General features: G+C 41.8%; 1 protein-coding gene across 2 annotated transcripts in view; it reads right to left on the reverse strand.

Moving 5' to 3' along the window:
• Nucleotides 1-4,190: 4,190 nt before the first annotated feature.
• Nucleotides 4,191-20,033, reverse strand: part of LOC105479105 (transcription termination factor 2) — a 44,609-nt gene continuing 28,766 nt past the window's right edge. Inside the window, exons 13-24 of one of the 2 annotated variants that reach the window (XM_071093325.1) lie at nt 19,313-19,494; nt 17,811-17,964; nt 17,395-17,486; nt 16,601-16,683; nt 16,067-16,200; nt 15,114-15,284; nt 12,664-12,722; nt 11,713-11,863; nt 10,274-10,356; nt 8,468-8,542; nt 5,799-5,981; nt 4,191-5,162 (exon numbers count right to left, since the gene is read on the reverse strand). In XM_071093325.1, coding sequence (XP_070949426.1) covers nt 5,837-5,981; nt 8,468-8,542; nt 10,274-10,356; nt 11,713-11,863; nt 12,664-12,722; nt 15,114-15,284; nt 16,067-16,200; nt 16,601-16,683; nt 17,395-17,486; nt 17,811-17,964; nt 19,313-19,494 — 1,329 coding nt within the window. In that variant the 3' untranslated portion in view covers nt 4,191-5,162; nt 5,799-5,836. Of the gene's footprint in view, nt 5,982-8,467; nt 8,543-10,273; nt 10,357-11,712; nt 11,864-12,663; nt 12,723-15,113; nt 15,285-16,066; nt 16,201-16,600; nt 16,684-17,394; nt 17,487-17,810; nt 17,965-19,312; nt 19,495-20,033 lie in introns of both variants that reach the window. The other variant, XM_011736922.2, reaches the window with a different exon arrangement.

Consider the following 20,033-nt stretch of genomic DNA (forward strand, 5'->3'; position numbering starts at 1 on the left):
TATATGCACCTGAGAGACCAGCCTTGAATTTTCCAGTTACCTCATCTAGGGAATTGCTTGCCATGAAGAAGCCTGTTGTATTATATCATCTTTCCCCATGTGCCTTTTAATGAATCCGATTTCAGAATTGAGAACAAAAAGCTTACCATTTATTTCAGTTGGAGGTGGTTTCAGTGATTGGACAACTTTATGTAGATGAAGTAACATTGCAATAGAAAATTTCCATAAGACATCTAGGTTCTGGCTACTGTGTTAGCCTTTAAGCAATATTAATGGTAACAATTCTGTTACAAATACTTAAAGTTTGTGTGTGGGTGTTGGGGATCGGGGCACTGTCTCATGCATGCACTACAGTGGAGTCCAAACCCAATTTAACTGAGCTGTCTTGCCTGCTGAAAGACCTGGCAGAGTCAGTGATCAACAGAGTCCAAGACTCTAAGGTGAGGCAAAAAAAGAGTGGGAGGATTGAGTAGCTGTCCCCAGCGTAACAAAGTGCTTCAGAAATCACCTTTGAATTGTGAGCATTGAAGCATCAACAAGAGGCAGCATTATGATGTAACTTATGCCTCTGGTGTTACAGGTAAGAAAAAAGAGTCACAAATAAGAGCCTCTGTCCCCTGGGATGTTGCAACAGGATAAACACTTTGGCTGTCTTGGATAATAAACATACACATACCTGTCAGCCCACCCATATTCTAATTTCCAAAATGCAACAGTTGCTCAACTTTCCTCTAGAGAATGTATCCCTGTGTGGTAGGTTTGGCTCAATGAAGAGGTGGTTCAGTGAAGTGGATGCTCATTAGAAGCAGGATACAGTATAGGAAGAGGCATCTCACTCTGCCTTCTTAGCTCCTACATATTGATTTCCATTCTTTCATCACTTCCTCAGCTCTTCCCTGACTAGCTCCAATCCTGTTATAAGCCCTCCCAGCTGCACAGTCGTCTCTTGTAGCACTCACTCAGCATCATGGCTGCTTCACAGCCACGCGGGGTTATTTGATTAATGCCTGTCTCCCTTAGATGCTAAGCCTCAGGAGGACAGGATAGTTTTTCAGTTTTGCTTGCTTTTGTATTTCCAGTGCCCAGCAGTGCCTGGCATACAGAAAGTGTGCAATATACATTTCTGAATTACTGTATGAATAAGCAAGAAAATAGTCTCATCCTTCCTTTCTTATGTAGTCTCTACCTATTAATACATTTGGATTTAGCTATGGAATCTGGGAAAAAAGAACTCAAGATAGTAGAAACATTGTGTAGCTGCCTGTCTGTCTCCCCTCTTCCCTCCCTGGGGGTTAGGCTGGGTTTTTCTTTTTTTTTTCTTCTGCATTTTCCCATATCTATCTCCATCCCCTAACTACTGACTTCTGTGGTACTTTGTACTATAAATGACCTTGGTTTCATTTTGTTATGAAAACATTTTAGTCTAGGTCATATGTCTAGGAATTCTGAATTTCTAGTATAATTCTTTGTGCCTACGGATGTGCTTTTAAATTTTTCCTGCCCTCTTCCTAAGGCTAAATGCTATATAACAAACAGCAGTACAATATCCCACTTTGGAAACCTAATTCTTTCAAGGTATTATAGTCGATAGCGAAATTTCAGACAACCAGAGGCCACACTGAGCACTGGTGTCTCCATGCTTATCCTATTAGTGCAGAAGAATCTGGCTTCACCTTTGAGCCCTCCTAAAAGCCATTTCATTGAGCAAAAGACAATCAGAGCAAAGAAACAACTCAGTGTTCATGAATTGCCATGCTAAATGACTCACAGGATTGCTAGAGAAATAAGTCACCTCCTATAAAGAGAAATTTTTTTTTTTTTTTTTTTTTTTGAGACAGAGCCTCCCTCTGTGGCCCAGGCTGGAGTACAGTGGTATGATCTCAGCTCACTGCAGCCTCCGCCTCCTGGGTTCAAGTGATTTTCCTGCCTCAGCCTCCCAAGTAGCTGCGATTACAGGTGCCCAACATCACGCCTGGCTAACTTTTGTATTTTTAGTAGAGATGGTTTTGCCATGTTGGCCAGGCTGGTCTCAAACTCCTGGCCTCAAGTGATCTGTCTGCCTCGGCCTCCCAAATGCTGGGATTACAGCTGTGAGCCACTGCAGTGGGCCTGCAATGGGAGTCACTGATGAGGTTGTTGAAGGGCCCAGGACTCTGCCCAGCTGTGGCATGCACCATACTCCTATTTGATCAACATGGCCAAGGCAAAGTCAAACTACAAACCTTCCATGAAGTCAGTTCTGTCGAGTAAGAAATACCTTGTAAATCCGGTGCTCAGGAATGTTGCACTTTGGTGACAGACGTTCACCATCTGGCTCTCAGCTGCACCCATGCTGCTGCTGGTTCTCATATTCCCAGACCTTGTCCCACAGCAATAACACTAGCACTTGTGTGGCCCTCCATGGTTTTCAAAGCATTTATTACCTCATATCATCCATGACCAAATCAGGTGCAACAGGCAGATGTAAAAAGCAAATCCAGCAGCAGTAGTGGCATGAAGGAAGGCTGGTTGACAGGCAGGACTCAGTGCAGCACTTCAGTTAGACCACTACGTTGTGGGATGCTGTCCATCGCTAGAAGGTACAATGACCCACCCTGTCATACCTAAAGAAACTGATTTACACTAAAATGAATATGAGCCTGAGGTAGGATATATTAATACCAGAATGCCACTTCCATTAATACATGAGACATTTCCATCCCAGCACTAGGATTTAAGAATGCATGTTTGGTATATTCCATCCCACTAAGGCAGTGGTTCCATTTCTTTCTGCATCCACATCAAATCAATAGCATCTTACAGCTATGAGAACACCTACCCAAGACATAACTAGGTTGCTTTGCTTGCGTACAATAACAAGGGAAATTAGAGAATCTGTTTTAAAATACCAGGAGGCATCTACCTTGCAGTAGACTACTTGTCAGTGGCCTCAATATCTGAAGATTATAGGTTACAATCCCTGCATCCCTCTCCAAACTAAAAGCCAGAATACTTGAACCTGAAAGAATTCCTCTCCCCTAAACAGGGCTTGACTGGAGACTGACAATGTTCGTCCAACACCTTCTAGTTGACATTACTGATCTATCTGGTCAAACATGTTATAGTATATATATATTTGCTATGATATTCCCAGCGGAGCATGAGATACATGATAATCCACACATTTTACAGATGAAAGGATTGAGATGTCCAAGGAATCTGCAACTTGCCTAATTTCAATCAGCAAATGGCAGAGCCAGGTTTGTACATTCTTGCTGGCCTGGGAGCCACTGCTTCTCAAGTGACTCAATCTTTACCTTGGTGTGTCTATCTTATAGCAAAACTTCAAAAAGGCAATATTACTTCCTTTGCTTCTTATCAGAAACCTTGCTGCTGCTAAGTTCTGAAAACTGCCCGCCTTACAAATGAGGAAATCACAATGTAGAGAAAGTGAGGATTGATTGATTGACCGATTGATTTTGAGATGGAGTCTCACTCTTTCGCCAGGCTGGAATGCAGTGGCGCGATCTCAGCTCACTGCAACCTCCGCCTCCCGGGTTCAAGCGATTCTCCTGCCTCATCCTCCCCAGTAGCTGGAACTACAGGCACGTGCCACCACACCCAGCTAATTTTTGTATTTTTAGTAGAGACAGGGTTTCACCATGTTAGCCAGGATGGTCTTGATCTCTTGACCTCATGATCCACCTGCCTCGGCCTCCCAAAGTGCTGGGATGACAGGCATGAGCCACTGCATTCGGCCAATTTTTTTCAACGTTATACACCCAGCTAAGATGAACCTAGAACTAGAGTCAAGTCTCAGTTCTAGACTAGAATTCTTCCAACCAGGCCATTGTCTTTACCTTTGTAAGCCTTTAGATCTTGTCCTTATATAAAACCTCTTCTTGAACAGGCTCCGAATGCCTCAGTCCACACTGTGACTGGGTTAACACAGGCTCTTGTTTCCCAACTCAAGGGAGAGAAATATTTCTATGTAAGAAGAACTGTGATTCTTTCTAGCAGAAATTAGCAGAGTAAGTGTTTTTGGAATAATTGCTAATGAGAAGAAGGAAATCTGAATAGTTTCCTGAAGTATAAAATCTCAAGTGTTTGTATTAGGGTACAAACTGCTATATAAACAACACAAAAATCTCAGTAGCTTAAAAAAAAAGATTCCTTGATCATGTCATAGTCCAGTGTAGGTGAGCTGGTGCGAGGGGGGAAGTGCACATGGGGAAGCCATCCCGGGACTGAGGCTTTACTAGTCTAATAGAAGGGCTGATGGCCAAAAACTAGGCTAAGAACTGCTGAGCCTAGTGGCTTCACCTTCCCTAGGGCCTTGTAATCTTCCATCAGTTCCTTTGCATCCCATAGGCTGAGGAGGGAAGAAACAGCATGAATGATCTTTTGAAAAGTGGTAGAGGGCAGCCTAGAAGTGACTTACATCACTTCTCTCCACAGTCTATTGATGCGGACCCCATCAAACTGCAGCCAAGATGGAAATACAGTCTCTCTGGGTGCCCGGGAGGAAAAGGAAATGGGTTTGATGAACACATAGCATTATTTCTGCTACACTGTCAAACACATTATTTATTAGATTGTGTCAATACTACTGTTAGTATTATTAGTATTGGATTGTACCAATAGTATTACTAGTATTGGATTGGATTAGTATCGGACTGGATTAGTATTTATTAGATTATACCAAATACTAAATGAAACAAAGATACTAAATGCTACAAATACTGTAAATTTGTAAAAATACAAATACTATTAAAAATGACACAAATATTATACAAATGCTACATATAATAGAAATGATATAACAGAAATACTAAATGATACAATGAACCAAATGATACTAAACGATATGGTGATAACCAATATTAAATGACTGAGTGATATACAACACTAAATGATACACTGACACTAAACAATACAATGATACAGATACTCAACATCTGTTCATGTACAAAGCATCTCCTTGACCTTCAGTCTGAGAGGAAGAACTGCCTGCACTGAGAGAACTGCAGAGATGGCTGGTTGCAGGGTGGCTGCAGGGATCGACTCTCTGCTCCACCCACAAAAAGATGGTTACAGGAGCAACATCACTGGCAAGAAGAGATGAAGAGATAGGATGGCGTCTGTGTTACAGAAGGTAGTAATAGTGGTTCTCCCATCATCAGCTAAGAAGAGATAGGCAACACAGAACTTTTTGAGCTTTTTTTCTTTTTTTTTGAGACAGGGTCTCACTATATTACCCAGGCTGGGATACAGTGGTACAATCACAGCTCACTGCAGCCTCAACCTCCCGGGCTCAAGAAAACCTCCTGCCTCAGCCTCCCAAGTAGCTGGGACTACAGGTGTGCTCTACCACGCCTAGCTCATTTATTTATTCTTCATGGAGATGGGGTCTTACTGTGTTGCCCAGGCTGGTCTCGAACTACTGGCTTCAAGCCATCCTCCTGCCTCGGCCTCCCAAAGTGTTGGGAATACAGGCATGAGCCACCACACCTGGCCCGCTTTTTTAACTTTACTGAAGCTTATGTACAATTCTGCAAGAGTTGTTTTCCAAAATCATCCAACTCTAAAATATTTTCTTTTATCTAAAAAAATCAAATGGTTTCCATACCACTCATTAAATAAATTGACGTATTAACATAATTGGTTAACTAATTGGCTAACATAACCCCTCCTCAATTCTGGGGATAAGATTATGCCTCATTTTGAGGAAGGTGAAAGGCTTGATGGTGAAATTGAAATGCAAAGAACAGAGTTCAAGGCTCATGATTAGGTTGTTATTCCCAGATCCTAATACAAACCAGCAATGGTGCTATTCTGAGCCCTTATCCATGGGAGGTTAGATGCCAAAAAGGACTCTGAGGTCAGCCAAGGTGAGCTTGGTGACAGATTCTCCAGACCCTGATAGAACTTGTTTGGCCAAATCTTTCTTCTTTTCTTGGAGCTGTAAGATCTTTTCTTCTACTGTTCCCTCACAAACGAATCTAAAAAACAAAAACAAAAAAAAATAAGCAAACTATCAAAAACCAAAGCAGCACATCTAATAATACATTCAAACTTTTATTATGCTTCAGTTTTTAATGAGATTTCTTCCTTTAAGTCTTCTTAGGTCCAGTTAAGAACCCTGTTTGAGGGATTCAAACAACCTTGACTAGATATATGTCCCTTTGAAAGGATGTGACTCACATTGACATTCTAATACTTTGTGAAGCTAAGGTAATTGAAAAAATTCAGAATAAGCAAAAGATACCACAATCCAAAAAAGTATAGAGATCCACTTTCACCTGAAAAGTTCTACCTTGGTAAGTCCATAAGGCCTCAAAGGTTATCAAATTTCTGCTAGTTTAAGTAGAGTATCTATTTTTTAGTGAATTCACACTAAAAACAGGGTTTTCAAACCAAGTAAATGGCACTGTTGTCATTCATTCACTCATTCAAAAGTATTGATTAAGCACTCACTACACTATGCTAGGTGTGGGGATGGAGAGATGAATACGGTCTTTCTCTGGAGCAGGACACAAGCGAGACAAACATGAAAATAAACAACAATAATAATATGACCTGGTAAGTGCTATAATGGAAGTATGTGCTGTGTGCAAAAGGAAGAAAAGGAAATGTGTCCAGAGTAGTCAGGGAAGGCTCCATTAAAGAGTTAACTCTTAATATGAGACTTGTATGATGGGCAAGGGTGTGCCAGAGAGAGCAGTGAGGAGAGCACCCCAGGGAATGGGAAGATGTGCAAAACCATGGCTGAGTTTCAAAGCATGGTGTATTGGAGGAAGTTCACATTCACCACGTTGTCCAAAATGGCAAAGGCTCAAGAGGCTGGCAGGGCCAGATCACGGGTGGCGGTGTATGTCATGCTAAGACATTTTGATTTGATCCTATAGGAGGTGAGAGCTACCGAAGAGTATGAGAAGTGGATGACACAATCAGACTGATTAGTTAGGAAGAGCCCTTTGGTGGTGATGCAGAGGACAGAATTCAGCGGAGTGGGAAGGGGGGACCTGGCAGTGGGCATGCGAAGGAAGAAATGGTTATCAGAAACATTTAGAAAATACAACTAAAGGACTTGGTACATGAAAAAGCAAGAAAGGTGGGAGTCTAGTTTCTGGCTAGATATAATTAGATAAAGAGTGATACTATTCACAAAGACAGTGACTACAGAAGAATAGCAGATTTGAGGTAATAGGAAGAGAAAATCAATTTTGATTTGTAACATTTGAATACCTGAAACATGTTATTATACTTGCTACATAGTGGGTGCTCAAAAGGTATGTTTTATGGGCTGAATGCTCAAATGAACAATGAATAAAAGAAAGGATAGCAGATGAGTATGTGGACACTCGGATTCAGATATTTAGCAGGGACTGTGATAGTCAGATCTAAAGTTTAGGAGACCTTGGAACTAAAGATACGAATTTTGGACTTACTGGAGTGCATGGAATTTGTAAAGGAAAGAATGCACAGAATAAGCAGAGAAGAGAGCATAGGAAGACTGTCATAATCACTATATTTGGCAAAGTCTGGAAGTCATTGGTGCCCCTTAACAAGAGCAATTTCAGTGCAGCAACAGGAGTAAAAACCAGTTTGCAAAGGTTGAGGAATGAATGGGAAGTTATCAAGTAAAAATAGGCAGTGATTCCTAATTCTTCAGGAAACCTGGTCATGAAAAGGAAGGAGAAAAACAGGGCCATTGTGAGAGGGGACTGGCAGCATTAAGGCAGGTTTTGCTTTTAAAGACAAGGGGGTCCAAAATAGAGGACATTTTGCAAAATAACTGGCTCATGCTCATCAAAATGTCAATGTCATAAAACACAAAGACTGGGGTACTGTTCCAGATCAAAGGAGACAAACTTATGACAACTGCATGCTACCGGAATCTGGGATTCTTTTTTGCTGTGAAGGACATTACTGGGACAAGTGAGATTGAAAAGATCTGTAGATCAGAGAATAGTGTTTTGTTAACTTTAATAACCTGCTTTTGATCATTTTATTGGGGTTATGTAAGAGAATTCCCTTAATTTTAAGAAATGTACACTTAAGTACTTAGGGACAAAGGAGCATCAGGTCTACGACTTGTTCTCAAGTGGTCCAGAAAAGTGTTTCCACCCACATGCACACATAATATATGGGAACTTTTTGGTACTATTCTTGTACCTTTTCTGTGTGTCTGAAATTATGTCAAAATAAAAGTTAAAAAGAAAAATAAAAGAGAGGAGCGTCGTTCCATGGACTGCCCTCACCATATACACAAACTTGCTCTTCTTTTGCAGTGACCAACTTCAAGCTTACCCCAAATTGCTCGTTTTTTCCCTGACTGTGGTTTGCCTGAGGGTATGCCTCAGGAGCATCATTAATAAAGTCATCACCAAATACTTTAAATTCTATTAAGACACTACCTAACAAAGAAAGACTTTCACAAAGTACAAGTTGAGAAGGGTCCTGGGTCCTGGGGACCATTACTTACCTGTGTATGACAACATCTTTCTGCTGCCCTACTCGGTAAATTCGGTCACAAGCTTGATCCTCAAGTGACGGATTCCTGTTAGAAGACAGGTAAAGCTCAAAGGAACCGACATACTAGATCAGAAGTGGCAAACTATGGACCAGGGGCCACATCCAGTCCATAGCTTGTTTTTGTAGCTAAAAATTATTGTTACATTTTTAAACGGATTTAAGAAAAGAAAGCAAAGCAAAACAAAACACACACATCATGTGACAGAAACCTATGTGGCCTGAAAAGCCTCAAAGAAAAAAAATCTGTCAACCCCTGTCCTAGGTTATAGTGGCCTAAGACAAGCTGGTGCCAGATACCTTCTTGGCTAGTTTCTAGTGAGAAACTAGGGTCAGAGTGTTCATAATAGCTCTTATCGCTATCATCAGTTGACAACTCTAAGTAACAGAGATGAAACCAAAACTCAGGTCTGGTCTCTAGGTAGCTAGATGTCCTTGGGCTTCAGATTGCTCAGCCCTCCAGGCTTCAGATTGCTACTTGGAAACTGAAGGGCCAGCTAATGATCTTGAATAGCTACCTTTTTCAACTTTGATATTCTGTGATTCAACGAAGGAGACTTAATTTGTTTCCTTCTTTATTGATTCCCATTGTAACTCCAAATTAGTTTCTCAGCTTACCTCTTTACAATCTTGGATAACATTTCTCTATCTCAGAGGAAAAAAAAAAAAAAAGCATGATTCCTAGTATGCGTTCCTCACTCACGTGTATAGAGGAGTCCCAAGTAAGAACTAAACCCATTCTCCCGGAAGATGATAACAGGTTGACCTATTTGTACCAATCTGGGCTGTCTAGAGAACTAGACCAATGACAATCCCTAGCAACAGTGCCTGGTGCAGCAATCCTTGATTGGCATAACCAGAAAACCAGAAACTGGTACTAATTATGAGATTTCCTGTTAGCAACACACTCATTCATTTTGTGGCCACGAAAGATGTGGTTGTACTCCTGGTATTAACACTACATACATGAATCCAAGGGTGAGGTATTAAGTATATTTCTAACATAATTAGAAAATCCCTATTCCTTTGCTTTTTGGAGTAATGCTTCTTCCTCTTTTCTTTTTTTTTTTTTTTTTTTTTTTTTTTTTTTTTTTTTGAGACGGAGTCTCACGCTGTTGCCCAGGCTGGAGTGCAGTGGCGCGATCTCGGCTCACTGCAAGCTCCGCCTCCCGGGTTCACGCCATTCTCCTGCCTCAGCCTCCTGAGTAGCTGGGACTACAGGCGCCCGCCACCGCGCCCGGCTAATTTTTTGTATTTTTAGTAGAGACAGGGTTTCACTGTGGTTTCGATCTCCTGACCTTGTGATCCGCCCGCCTCGGCCTCCCAAAGTGCTGGGATTACAGGCTTGAGCCACCGCGCCCGGCCACTTCTTCCTCTTTTCAAAGGTTGAAATTTCCTTGGACCCCAACAAGTATGTCTGAAATACAGTATTCTGGAGAAGAGGTAAAAATGAGCAACGTTAACTATTAGCCATGAGGAAAAGCTATGCTCCTAGTTTCCAAGGAAACAGATGTTAGATTAACAATAACATGAATGAACTATTTTGAGTAGTCATTTGAAGGCTTGCTAGCTTAGGAATTCAGGGGAGTCAACTAGCCCTCTACCCTGCTTAGATCTGTATCTATAGACAGATACAAAGCGAGGCATCTCCACAATACAAACACAGCAATCAACATAGGAAGTCAGTTCCTGCTGCCCCTGTAGCCCACTGGCCTCCTTGCTGTGCTGTGACAACTCAGGACAAATCCGGAATCATTACCAGTGCATGTCCAAAAGAAAGAGATGGTTTCCTCCAGTCAGGTTTAGACCAACACCTCCGGCCAAGAGAGAAATCAGCATTACCTTCAAAAGGAAACACAACAGTAACTTTAAACAGACTTGGTCTCGTAACACATCTTGGTCTCAGGTTTAAGTCCACGATCAATACAGATAAGCACTGTGTTCCTATCAGATTTCCTTCTGCTGTTATAAATTTTTTTAAACATTATAATGCTATCTCCCATGTCTCACTTTTGAGAAAATGTCTCACATCACATTTTGTGTGTGTGTGAGTCGACCTCAAAAAATTAACTGAGTGCCTGCCAAAATATATAAATACTGTAATTTAGAACCCTGGGGATGATCAGCTCAATAAACTTTCAATTAACCAGATTATGTTTATTTCATCAGTCCCTACCCCTCCATTGCTACAATAATTCTCCTGCCTATCATTCTACTAATGCTTTCCAAATCCTTATTATCTATAATTAGATGCCTGTGTTCTTTCATTTCCTTCCGTATTTCCTCATCCCATAACCCCACCTATCCTTCAAAACTTGCCTCCTCTACAAAAATTCCCCTCATCCTAACCAGCTCTGCTCTTAATCTCCTTTTAGTCCTCCTATTTTATTCTCTTTTTTTTTTTTTTTTTTGAGATGGAGTCTCGCTCTGTCGCCCAGGCTGGAGTGCAGTGGCTAGATCGCAGCTCACTGCAAGCTCCGCCTCCCAGGTTCACGCCATTCTCCTGCCTCAGCCTCCTGAGTAGCTGGGACCACAGGTGCCCACCACCTCACCTGGCTAGTTTTTTGTATTTTTTGGTAGAGACGGGGTTTCACCGTGTTACCAGGATGGTCTTGATCTCCTGACCTCGTGATCCACCTGTCTCGGCCTCCCAAAGTGCTGGGATTACAGGCTTGAGCCACCATGCCTGGCCTATTTTATTCTTTTTAGAATATTTGTGCTCTTTAAAAGTACCCCAATACATGTCTAATAAATTCTAAACACTTGGAGGAATCAAGACTGTAAATATTTTTAAGTTGCCATATTAGAATTCTCTCTGTATGGCTGGGCACAGTGGCTTATGCCTGTAATCCCAGCACTTTGGGAGGCCAAGCCAGGTGGATCACCTCAGGTCAGGAGTTCAAGACTAGCCTGGTCAACATGGTGAAACCTCGTCTCTACTAAAAACACAAAAATTAGTCAGGCGTGGTGGCAGGAGCCTGTAATCCCAGCTACTTGAGAGGCTGAGGCAGGAGAATCACTTGAACCCGGGAGGTGGAGGTTGCGGTGAGCTGAGATAGCACTACTGTAGTCCAGCCTGGGCAACAAGAGCGAAACTCCATCTCAAAAAACCAAAAACAAAAATGAAACAAACAAAAAGAATTCTCTTATATAACTCAGAACAGTTAATTATGCAGCTCTGATGTGACCAGCTTGTACCTGAGGGCCTCTGGAGTGGTTAAATGCCTCTACCAAGTCCATTCTCTGCTTGGGGTTGACAGAGCCATCGATGGTGGCATAAGTCAGTCCATGCTTCTTCAGGTGCAATGCTACAACTTTCAGCATGTTGGTCCACTGAGAGACAATGACACTGGAAAGAAGGATAAAATAAAAAATACCCTAACATAGATTACACAGACTCATCTGCAGGGCTTTAATGCCCCCATCACTCTTAAGACTGGCTATCAAATGTTGACAAGGAAAGGGCTTCTGCTGCCTAAGAGAGAAGGCATACATTTAGGTCATGTCTGAAGATTATAATGCTTCCAGTTATTTCTAGATCATTGCTACAATTTATTTGGTGCTAAATGAAGTCAGAAAAAAGTGGTAGCTAGACTAAAGTGATGACTCCAGCCTGCTTTTATTTGGGGGCCTAGTGCTCACCCAGAAATCTGTGGTCCTGCACAAAATGGACACTGACAACCCTTCCTGTGCCAGCCAGAGCAACAGGCTGCTAAGGCTCCTCCCTGCCCCCACGCTGTCTTAATTAGAGTTCTACATTTTTATATTGAATTATTTCACATATACAAACGCAGGTGTATAGCACATATGTCAGGTATAGCAAATGACAAAATGAAACTCCTTGTATCCAAGTACCCAGCTTAAGAACGTTATCAGCACTGCTGGCGCCCGCTCACTCCCTTGCTTTTCTTTATATGCTTTTCTACTTTTAAACTCTTCTTCAGATGCTTAGCTTACCCTGATCCTGTAGGGATGTCCGTTTTAATTTGCACCACAAATATTTTAATTAGAAATCACAGGGAATGTGTGCTGTAACCTCAGTGCTTTCTGCTGAGCATGACTCACAGTCCTTGATTTATAACTCTCGGCAATATCAAATTTTCTCACATAATTATGACCAATACTTGGATAATGAGAAAACGCAGTTACCTCTTTTGGGACGCTGAATTTCTTTGAATTGCCTCCAATTCTGCCAACAGAGATGAAATCTGGGAAAAGGTTACATCAACACTGTATGTTTAAGCAATTCACTTTTCTCCATCTCCTCTCACCTGCCATGCGAAGCAGGCTCCTAGATGGCGTCTGTGCTCTGGCCTCACCTGTCTCTATTCCACCCTCCTCTCTGTAGCCAGAAACCTCTTCCTAAAATGTGAGTCTGTCACTTCACCCCTCTGGCTAAAGCCCTTCCATAGCTTCCCACTGAGGATAAAGGCCAAGCTCCTCAAGGCAGCTTGTCGGATCCTTGCTGCTCCAGCCTCTGCTTCTCTGGGTTCGTTTCTCACTATGCCCTCCTCAAACGACACAGCAATCACACCGAAATTCTTCCCATAAATCACACTTTGGCTATCCCATCCATTCTGTTCCCTCTGCCTAGAACACCCTTTTGTGTCAGTGGAGGTCCTCCCAACCCCCAAAGTATGGGTTAGATGCCTACTGCCCATGTACTGTCGTAGCACCTTTTGTTTCTATTATCACAGTCCTTGTCATACTATATATTAGTTGCTTATTATCTCTTGCTTCCAGGACTTGAGACACTCCAGGGAGGCAAATATTAGGAAAGTACCTTCTCTGTTTCGGCCATGTGTGAGGGGCTGTGAGTACACACATGGCCAAAACAGAGAAGGTACTCTCTTAATGCTTGCTGAAGAATAAAGTGAAAGAGTTTTACCCACTTTACGGCCTGTACCAAATGTTGTTGAAAAGGACCTCTCCAGACGGAGGAACGATTGTTAAAGCTTCTGAACAGGCTCCCTGGATATTCCCCAAGAACCCTTAGGGTGCATTTGAGTCCACAGGGGAGCTGGCAGTAAGAACGCACGGGGCATGACTTTGGAGTGCAGCTGGATTAATTCTTCCCAGCTGCTCATGTGAAAAACCTTCCAAAAGCCTCTCAGGGCCCCAGAGTTCACCCCCAGAATGCTGGAGAAGGAAGAAAACTGGACTGTAAATCAATCAGGAGATAAATATACAGAAGTTCTTCCTCTGTCCTCGTATGGCTGAACCTCTTTGAGACTCAGATTCCTTATCAGTGAAAAGAAGGACTTAGGCCAGATAAATTCTGAGGTGCCCTGAGCTCCCACATTCGAGGATGTCGTTCCAGTGGTCACCCCATGGGGCTGCTTTCCAATCTTAACATTCTGCTGCCTAGGCAGGAAGTGAGTCACAGAACTGTACAATTCAAATCAGCAGACAGAAAAGCAGGTACATCTGTTATTTAGTTAACAATAGAACAGAGACACTGATGTGCCTGGTGTCTTGGCAACTTGAGACTGCGGAAGGGCGCTGTGACTCCCACATGAAAAAGCTGGCCATGGTGTTTTGAGAAAACTGCAGCAGGGGGGCTGGATTTGTGGCTCATGAGCCAGGGTCAAATTCCAGTAAGAAGCCTCCTTCCCTACTTGAAACAACCTTACGTGGTTTCAACTATTAATGGGCCTATGTTAAGAAAACTTGTGAATAAACATTGCCTGCATTTAACTAAACAAGGAACACAAATGATGAGCAATATTATAAGTTTTAGCCCAGTAGCTCACTCTGAAGGCACTAGCATGTGTGTTCTGGCCACATGGGATGCTCTTCTTATGTTTCTCTCAGCTATGAGTGGTAAAGACCTAGGTAAATGTTTTAAAATATTAATTAAAAGGCAGCATTTCTTCTAAAAAATAATGCCATTCCCCTGGAAGTGACCTCCTTTCTAGGTATTAATACACTTTTTCAAAAAAAGCCTTTGAAGAGAGGTTGAGCTCAAGAATGGCAGCTTGAGATGCTGAGAGAGAAACAAGCCCCACTTTCAAGACAGGCAGGATGATGAAGCACATTTCAAGCCAGCAGATAGGCAGGACTCAGGTTACGGCATATGTCAGCCTTCCTCCAGCAGAATGTTTCTGCCTTAAAAAGCTCTGATGAAAACAGAGCAGAATGACTAATGAAGATAGAAGGCTCTGTAGGAAACACTACTCACATATGGAAGTCTTTCAAAGTCAGAGCAATTGGCACTCACATGTACGACACAGTCTCTAGAGTGAAGCCTTTGTTTTCCTTTTAAGCTTTCTCTAAACAAATGCTCACTTGCATAGGCCCCGTCCCTAGCACAAACCTGGCAAGCTCCCCGGTGACCCACGACAGAAAACTTGCTTCAGTGCAATGCTGGGGCTGTCCCAAATTACTCTCTGAAAGCCCCCTATGTAGTAAGGCTTTAGTGTTATCTGTGAAATAAATGAAGCTTTAAGACTGGAGGGAGAATCCGATCAGCTAGAATCTGATGGCTCTAGCTCTGCTGGCAAATGGCTGTTCCCACTTGGACAAATGAGGTGCTGTCACACAGGAAAATGTGTGAGGAATCGAAGTCTCTCTACTACTATAGAGGAGACAAAAAGTACCTTGGTGCTCTCTCGCGTATCTTCAAAAAGTTCCGTCTTGAAGAAGGTGCCGTTAAGGGAAACAGTGGAAGACGGCTCTGAGTCACGGAGTTCTGACAAGGTCAAAGCACTGAGCTGTTCTTCCAGGGAAAGGACGAGACCTTCACCCTTCAGTTCCATTGGATCCAGGGCCTGAACAAATAAAAAAAGACAGGAGCGGTTGGAAGTCAAGGCAGCAAACCTTGTTACTTGTTGATGATGTTCTGATAGTTTAACACTTCACAGACAAAATGTCTTGTAATTTGTCAGCAGTAACTCCTCAAGACACCTTGATTAAAGTGTGATCTTGCAAGTTTTTTCACCAGATTAAAGATAAACCCAATGATGGAACTTTTTAAAGACTTGCCAGGCAGATGACATAATCATTCTATTTTTCCAAGCTAGAATATAGTTAGTTGAGATATTGATAATCAGAATACATTATTACAGCTCCTCAAATGAATAAAATACTCCTCTTAATTTTGGATGTGCCTCTATCCAATGTAGAGGCAACTTTTCAGTTTGTATAACTATCTGAGTTTTTATAACTGGAACCCAAAACTCCAATACTGCCTGAAAGCAGAAAACCCCGAGAACTAAATTAGCTTTGTAACATTCTGAAGTACCAGAGCATTCACAAAAGGCTTCTTTTTAAACAAAATGTCATTTTCCTTTCTTAAACAGTTAATCTAAAACAAAATAAACAATAGAAATACACTATTCTTGATGCCATAGGAATTATCAAGATTAATATGACATAAAGCAAAATAAATAAGCCCCCTTTTCTCCAACCCACCAAAAAAACAAAAACAGAAAAACCAACACAGCATTTCCTTTGATCAAGCAGACTGGATTCCAGTTGGAGGAGAGTGAAACTGACTTCTCGGTGGCCCCTCTGGAGCACTACATGACAGCAGGCTGAGGGCTTTTCTTACCGACTTCAGTAAAGAAAGATGACAGCAACACTGGCGCAGTCTCAGCAACTGGGACAGTATGTGGACGGTGCTGGATCTCGGTGAGTCTGCTGCCTCAGGGTGTCTAGGCTCCTCGGACCCAAACTCCAGTGCCACTTCCAAGAGGGAAGACAAGCCACAGGATGGTACGGGATTTAAAAGAGAAATACAGAGAGAGCTGGGAACTACACGGGGCTACTTTAACCGTGTTTGATCTCAGACTCAATAATATAGTTATCACTCACTTCCATGCCAATTAGGCCAAATGAAATATCGGTTTTTCCTTATAGAACTACCTGCCTTTTAATAAAGCAGATTTAGGGAACAATTAAAAAGAAGTTAAACAAACACCAGATCTCATGTTCACAGATCAGTAGATTTTACTCTGGTTTGAGGGTCTTAGTTAAGGTCAAATCTCTGATACCAAGGATTCATAACCTCACATTTCTGTGTTTCACTGAATCCAAATCCCCATTATCATCAGTCATATGTATTTATGAGAGTTCTACAGCTTACCTCTATTGAATGGATTATTAGGGCTTCTTCCAGATTGGTTGCCTCTACTTTCATGCCTTTTTAGATAGGACTGCAGAGCTGACCTGCCTCAGATTAAAAAGAAAAAAGGAAAAAAATGCAGGTATAATGGTCACTAAGACGTGCTTAACTGTGCCTGCAGTGGGATCTTGACAAATTATATAAGTGGACTTGTTAAATGATGCCAAGCTCATAAGAAGTAATGGCCAAAGGTAATGCAAAAGAGTTATTTTTAAAAACCAATCTTTTAAAAAAAATAAGCTAATAAATATAAGGTGTAAAAGAAGAAAAAAAATATTTACATTAGAAACGTAAATGAGAGGTAGGTACCAAATAGGAGACAGTAAATCTGGAATTCAGGGAAGGATAAGAGTTCAAGAGACAGTGCAAAGAACAGATGACACAAAGGATTAAAGTAGTCTCTTTAAAGTTCCAGTGAGATGCTGGCTGACAGGTCAAATGTCGAAGAGATATCATCATTCAGTACAGCCCCATGAGGACCAGGCAGATTGAGTATATGGTGACCACACCCTATGCTATGCAAAGAAGTCAATGAAGAGTAGATTCAAAATGTTGCCTTCCATGTGTGTATGAGACAGAGGTAAGCTGGGGAGGGGAGAAGCAGAAAAATGGAGTAAAAAAAAAAGGAATACAGACATCCAACTAATCAATAATGCCACAAATAAAGTTTGTGGAAATTTGACCTTCAACTCACTCCCAAGAAAAGACAGGAATAAAACAGTGTGTGTGAGAAGGTGCTTCTTTAATACACACACCTTGATCTTGCAAAAAACACATTGTAAACAGTCTCTTCATCTTCAGAAAGCTTTAAATGGTGCAACTGAAATTTACGCTGGGGCAGTATCACCTGGAAGAACAAACGAAAAAAAAGCTGGCATGAAGCTATACGAATTACCTATTACAGAAGAAATTCCCCACATACTGACACTGCAGAGCTAGTCAACCCCTGGAATGCAGCTTCCACCCTTTCTTAAACACAGGACTGCTCCAACATACAGTACAACTGGATTGCTGTGACACTAGGCAAGGAACTGCAACCCTGGGGCCTCCTCACAGGAGGATGGGAGAGTCAGAGGCTCCTGAAGCAAAGCAGATGGCTGTTCAACCCAAGACAAGGACACAGTCATGCTCCTTCCCGGCCTCCCCCAGGGACAGGTATAAACTTGATTACCAAAGGTCTGCCAGTAGAGTCCAGCTGGTCTTTTGTTCTCCTCAGCAAAAGGCTCTTGGTTAAAATACTTAACCGTTCTCCTCCTTTCTTTGAGCCATTGTCAACCTGACTCCTCCACAGATTGAACTCATCAAATGGAGAGCAACGGAGAAACCTTTTTTGTTGAGGAAGAAGGGCACAGAATAGGGAAGGAGAAGTCAGGGAGAATGGAATAAAAGTTCAAAGTAAGATGTAAGATGAAACACAAATCAGATTTTCTGTTACATCTGTCATCCAATCACTTTAAAAAGTGAATTTCATAGCAAACCTCTGCTGGACAGATCAAAAGGATGTAAGTCAATAACAAAACCACATTATAAAAATGTGAGTTTTCCTAGTAACAACACCTACGTTGTCACAACAAGACATATAACCAACAGCTAGGATTTGTTCCTCAAGCTACAGGGGCTAAGAAAGAAATTTCACATCCTATTATGGCTGACTCGAATAAAAATAAGTATTTTATTTATTTTTAATTTTTTTCTTGAGAGACTGAGGTCTCACTCTGCCACCCAGGCTGGAGTGCAGTGGCATAATCCTAGCTCACTGCAACCTTGAACTCCTGGGCTCAAGCGATCCTCCTGCCTCAGCCTCTCGAGCAGCTGGGACCACAGGTGCACACCCCTGTACCTGGCTAATTTTTTAATTTTTTTGTAGAGATGGGGTCTCATTTTACTGCCCTGGCTAATCTTGAACTCCTGGCTTCAAGCAGTCCTCCCACATCAGCCCTCCAAAGTGTGGAGATTACAGGTATGACCCACTACACTCAGCCAAAAGGAAATATTTTAAAATCAGCATTCTTTTCTGTTTGCTTCAAATAAATTGTAGTGCTGGCCCTAGACCATATGTTTTAAAGCAGAAGTAGCCGAAAACATTCACTGGACTCAAGAATAATTTAATTCGGCCGGGCGCGGTGGCTCAAGCCTGTAATCCCAGCACTTTGGGAGGCCGAGATGGGCGGATCATGAGGTCAGGAGATCGAGACCATCCTGGCTAACACAGTGAAACCCTGTCTCTACTAAAAAATATACAAAAAAAAAAAACTAGCCGGGCGAGGTGGTGGGCTCCTGCTACTCGGGAGGCTGAGGCAGGAGAATGGCGTGAACCCGGGAGGCGGAGCTTGCAGTGAGCCGAGATCCGGCCACTGCACTCTAGCCTGGGTGACAGAGCGAGACTCCGCCTCAAAAAAAAAAAAAAAAAAAAAAAAAAAAGAATAATTTAATTCAAGCTGTCCTATATGTTTGCATATTTATAAGGGCTGAATGTAATCAAAGTCCTATATCAACCAATCAACAGCTATTTTCTCATAAATATTTATTCTTTTGTCCTTTAAAGGTTGACAGGCTTGCCATCTGCTAAACAAGATAATCTGGCACATACTAAGGCTTTATTATGAGACATGAAATAATGATGAAGGGATACAGACAGGAGTCATATTTACACAATCACAAGAAGTTACTCACTTCAGCAGTGAATACATATCCAATAAGTTGTTTTGAATGGGGGTTCCAGTGACAGCCCAACGGGCACAGGCTTGTAGCTTACACACAGCTATGGATGTCTGCACTCGGGGATTCTTAACATTGTGAGCTTCATCCAATATGATTCGAGCCCAGGCTATTTGAAGCAAAGGTGTTGAGGTGCGCTGGAAGAATCACAAGTGAAATCTAGCCACAGTATGGGAAAATGTACATGTCCTCAAGGAAACAAGGGGAACTAGCAGCCAAGTATGGAAGACCCACCTTTACCTTTAAATTTGCGTAGCTCAGGTACACTGAAATAAGAATTAAGAAACCTAAGAGTAAAACCTCTCAACTGGTTCAAATAAATAAGTCATTTGAGAGTCTCAGTCTTTGAACATAAGATGGCTAAGAGTAAAATGTTTTCAAATTTGAGTTTTCTTTTATTCTTTAAATCCACACTTAAGCAATGGCTGTAGACCAGGACTACACTAGGAATTGAACCTGCAAATTCACTCACTCAATAAAATATTTACTAAATTTACTAAAAATTTTCCAAAAGTCTACTTTTAGATATGAGATGCTAAGCCAGATATAAAAAACAGTTCCTACCCTCAAGAGCTCAAAATCTAGCAGGGGAGAAAAACAAGTGTAAAGATAATTACAATATGATGTAGATACAGTAAGTCCTACTGTCTAATTCAATACCTGAAGTGGGAATCTG

The sequence above is a fragment of the Macaca nemestrina genome, chromosome 1 (genome assembly GCF_043159975.1).
Source record: "Macaca nemestrina isolate mMacNem1 chromosome 1, mMacNem.hap1, whole genome shotgun sequence".
Classification (NCBI taxonomy): Eukaryota; Metazoa; Chordata; class Mammalia; order Primates; family Cercopithecidae; genus Macaca; species Macaca nemestrina.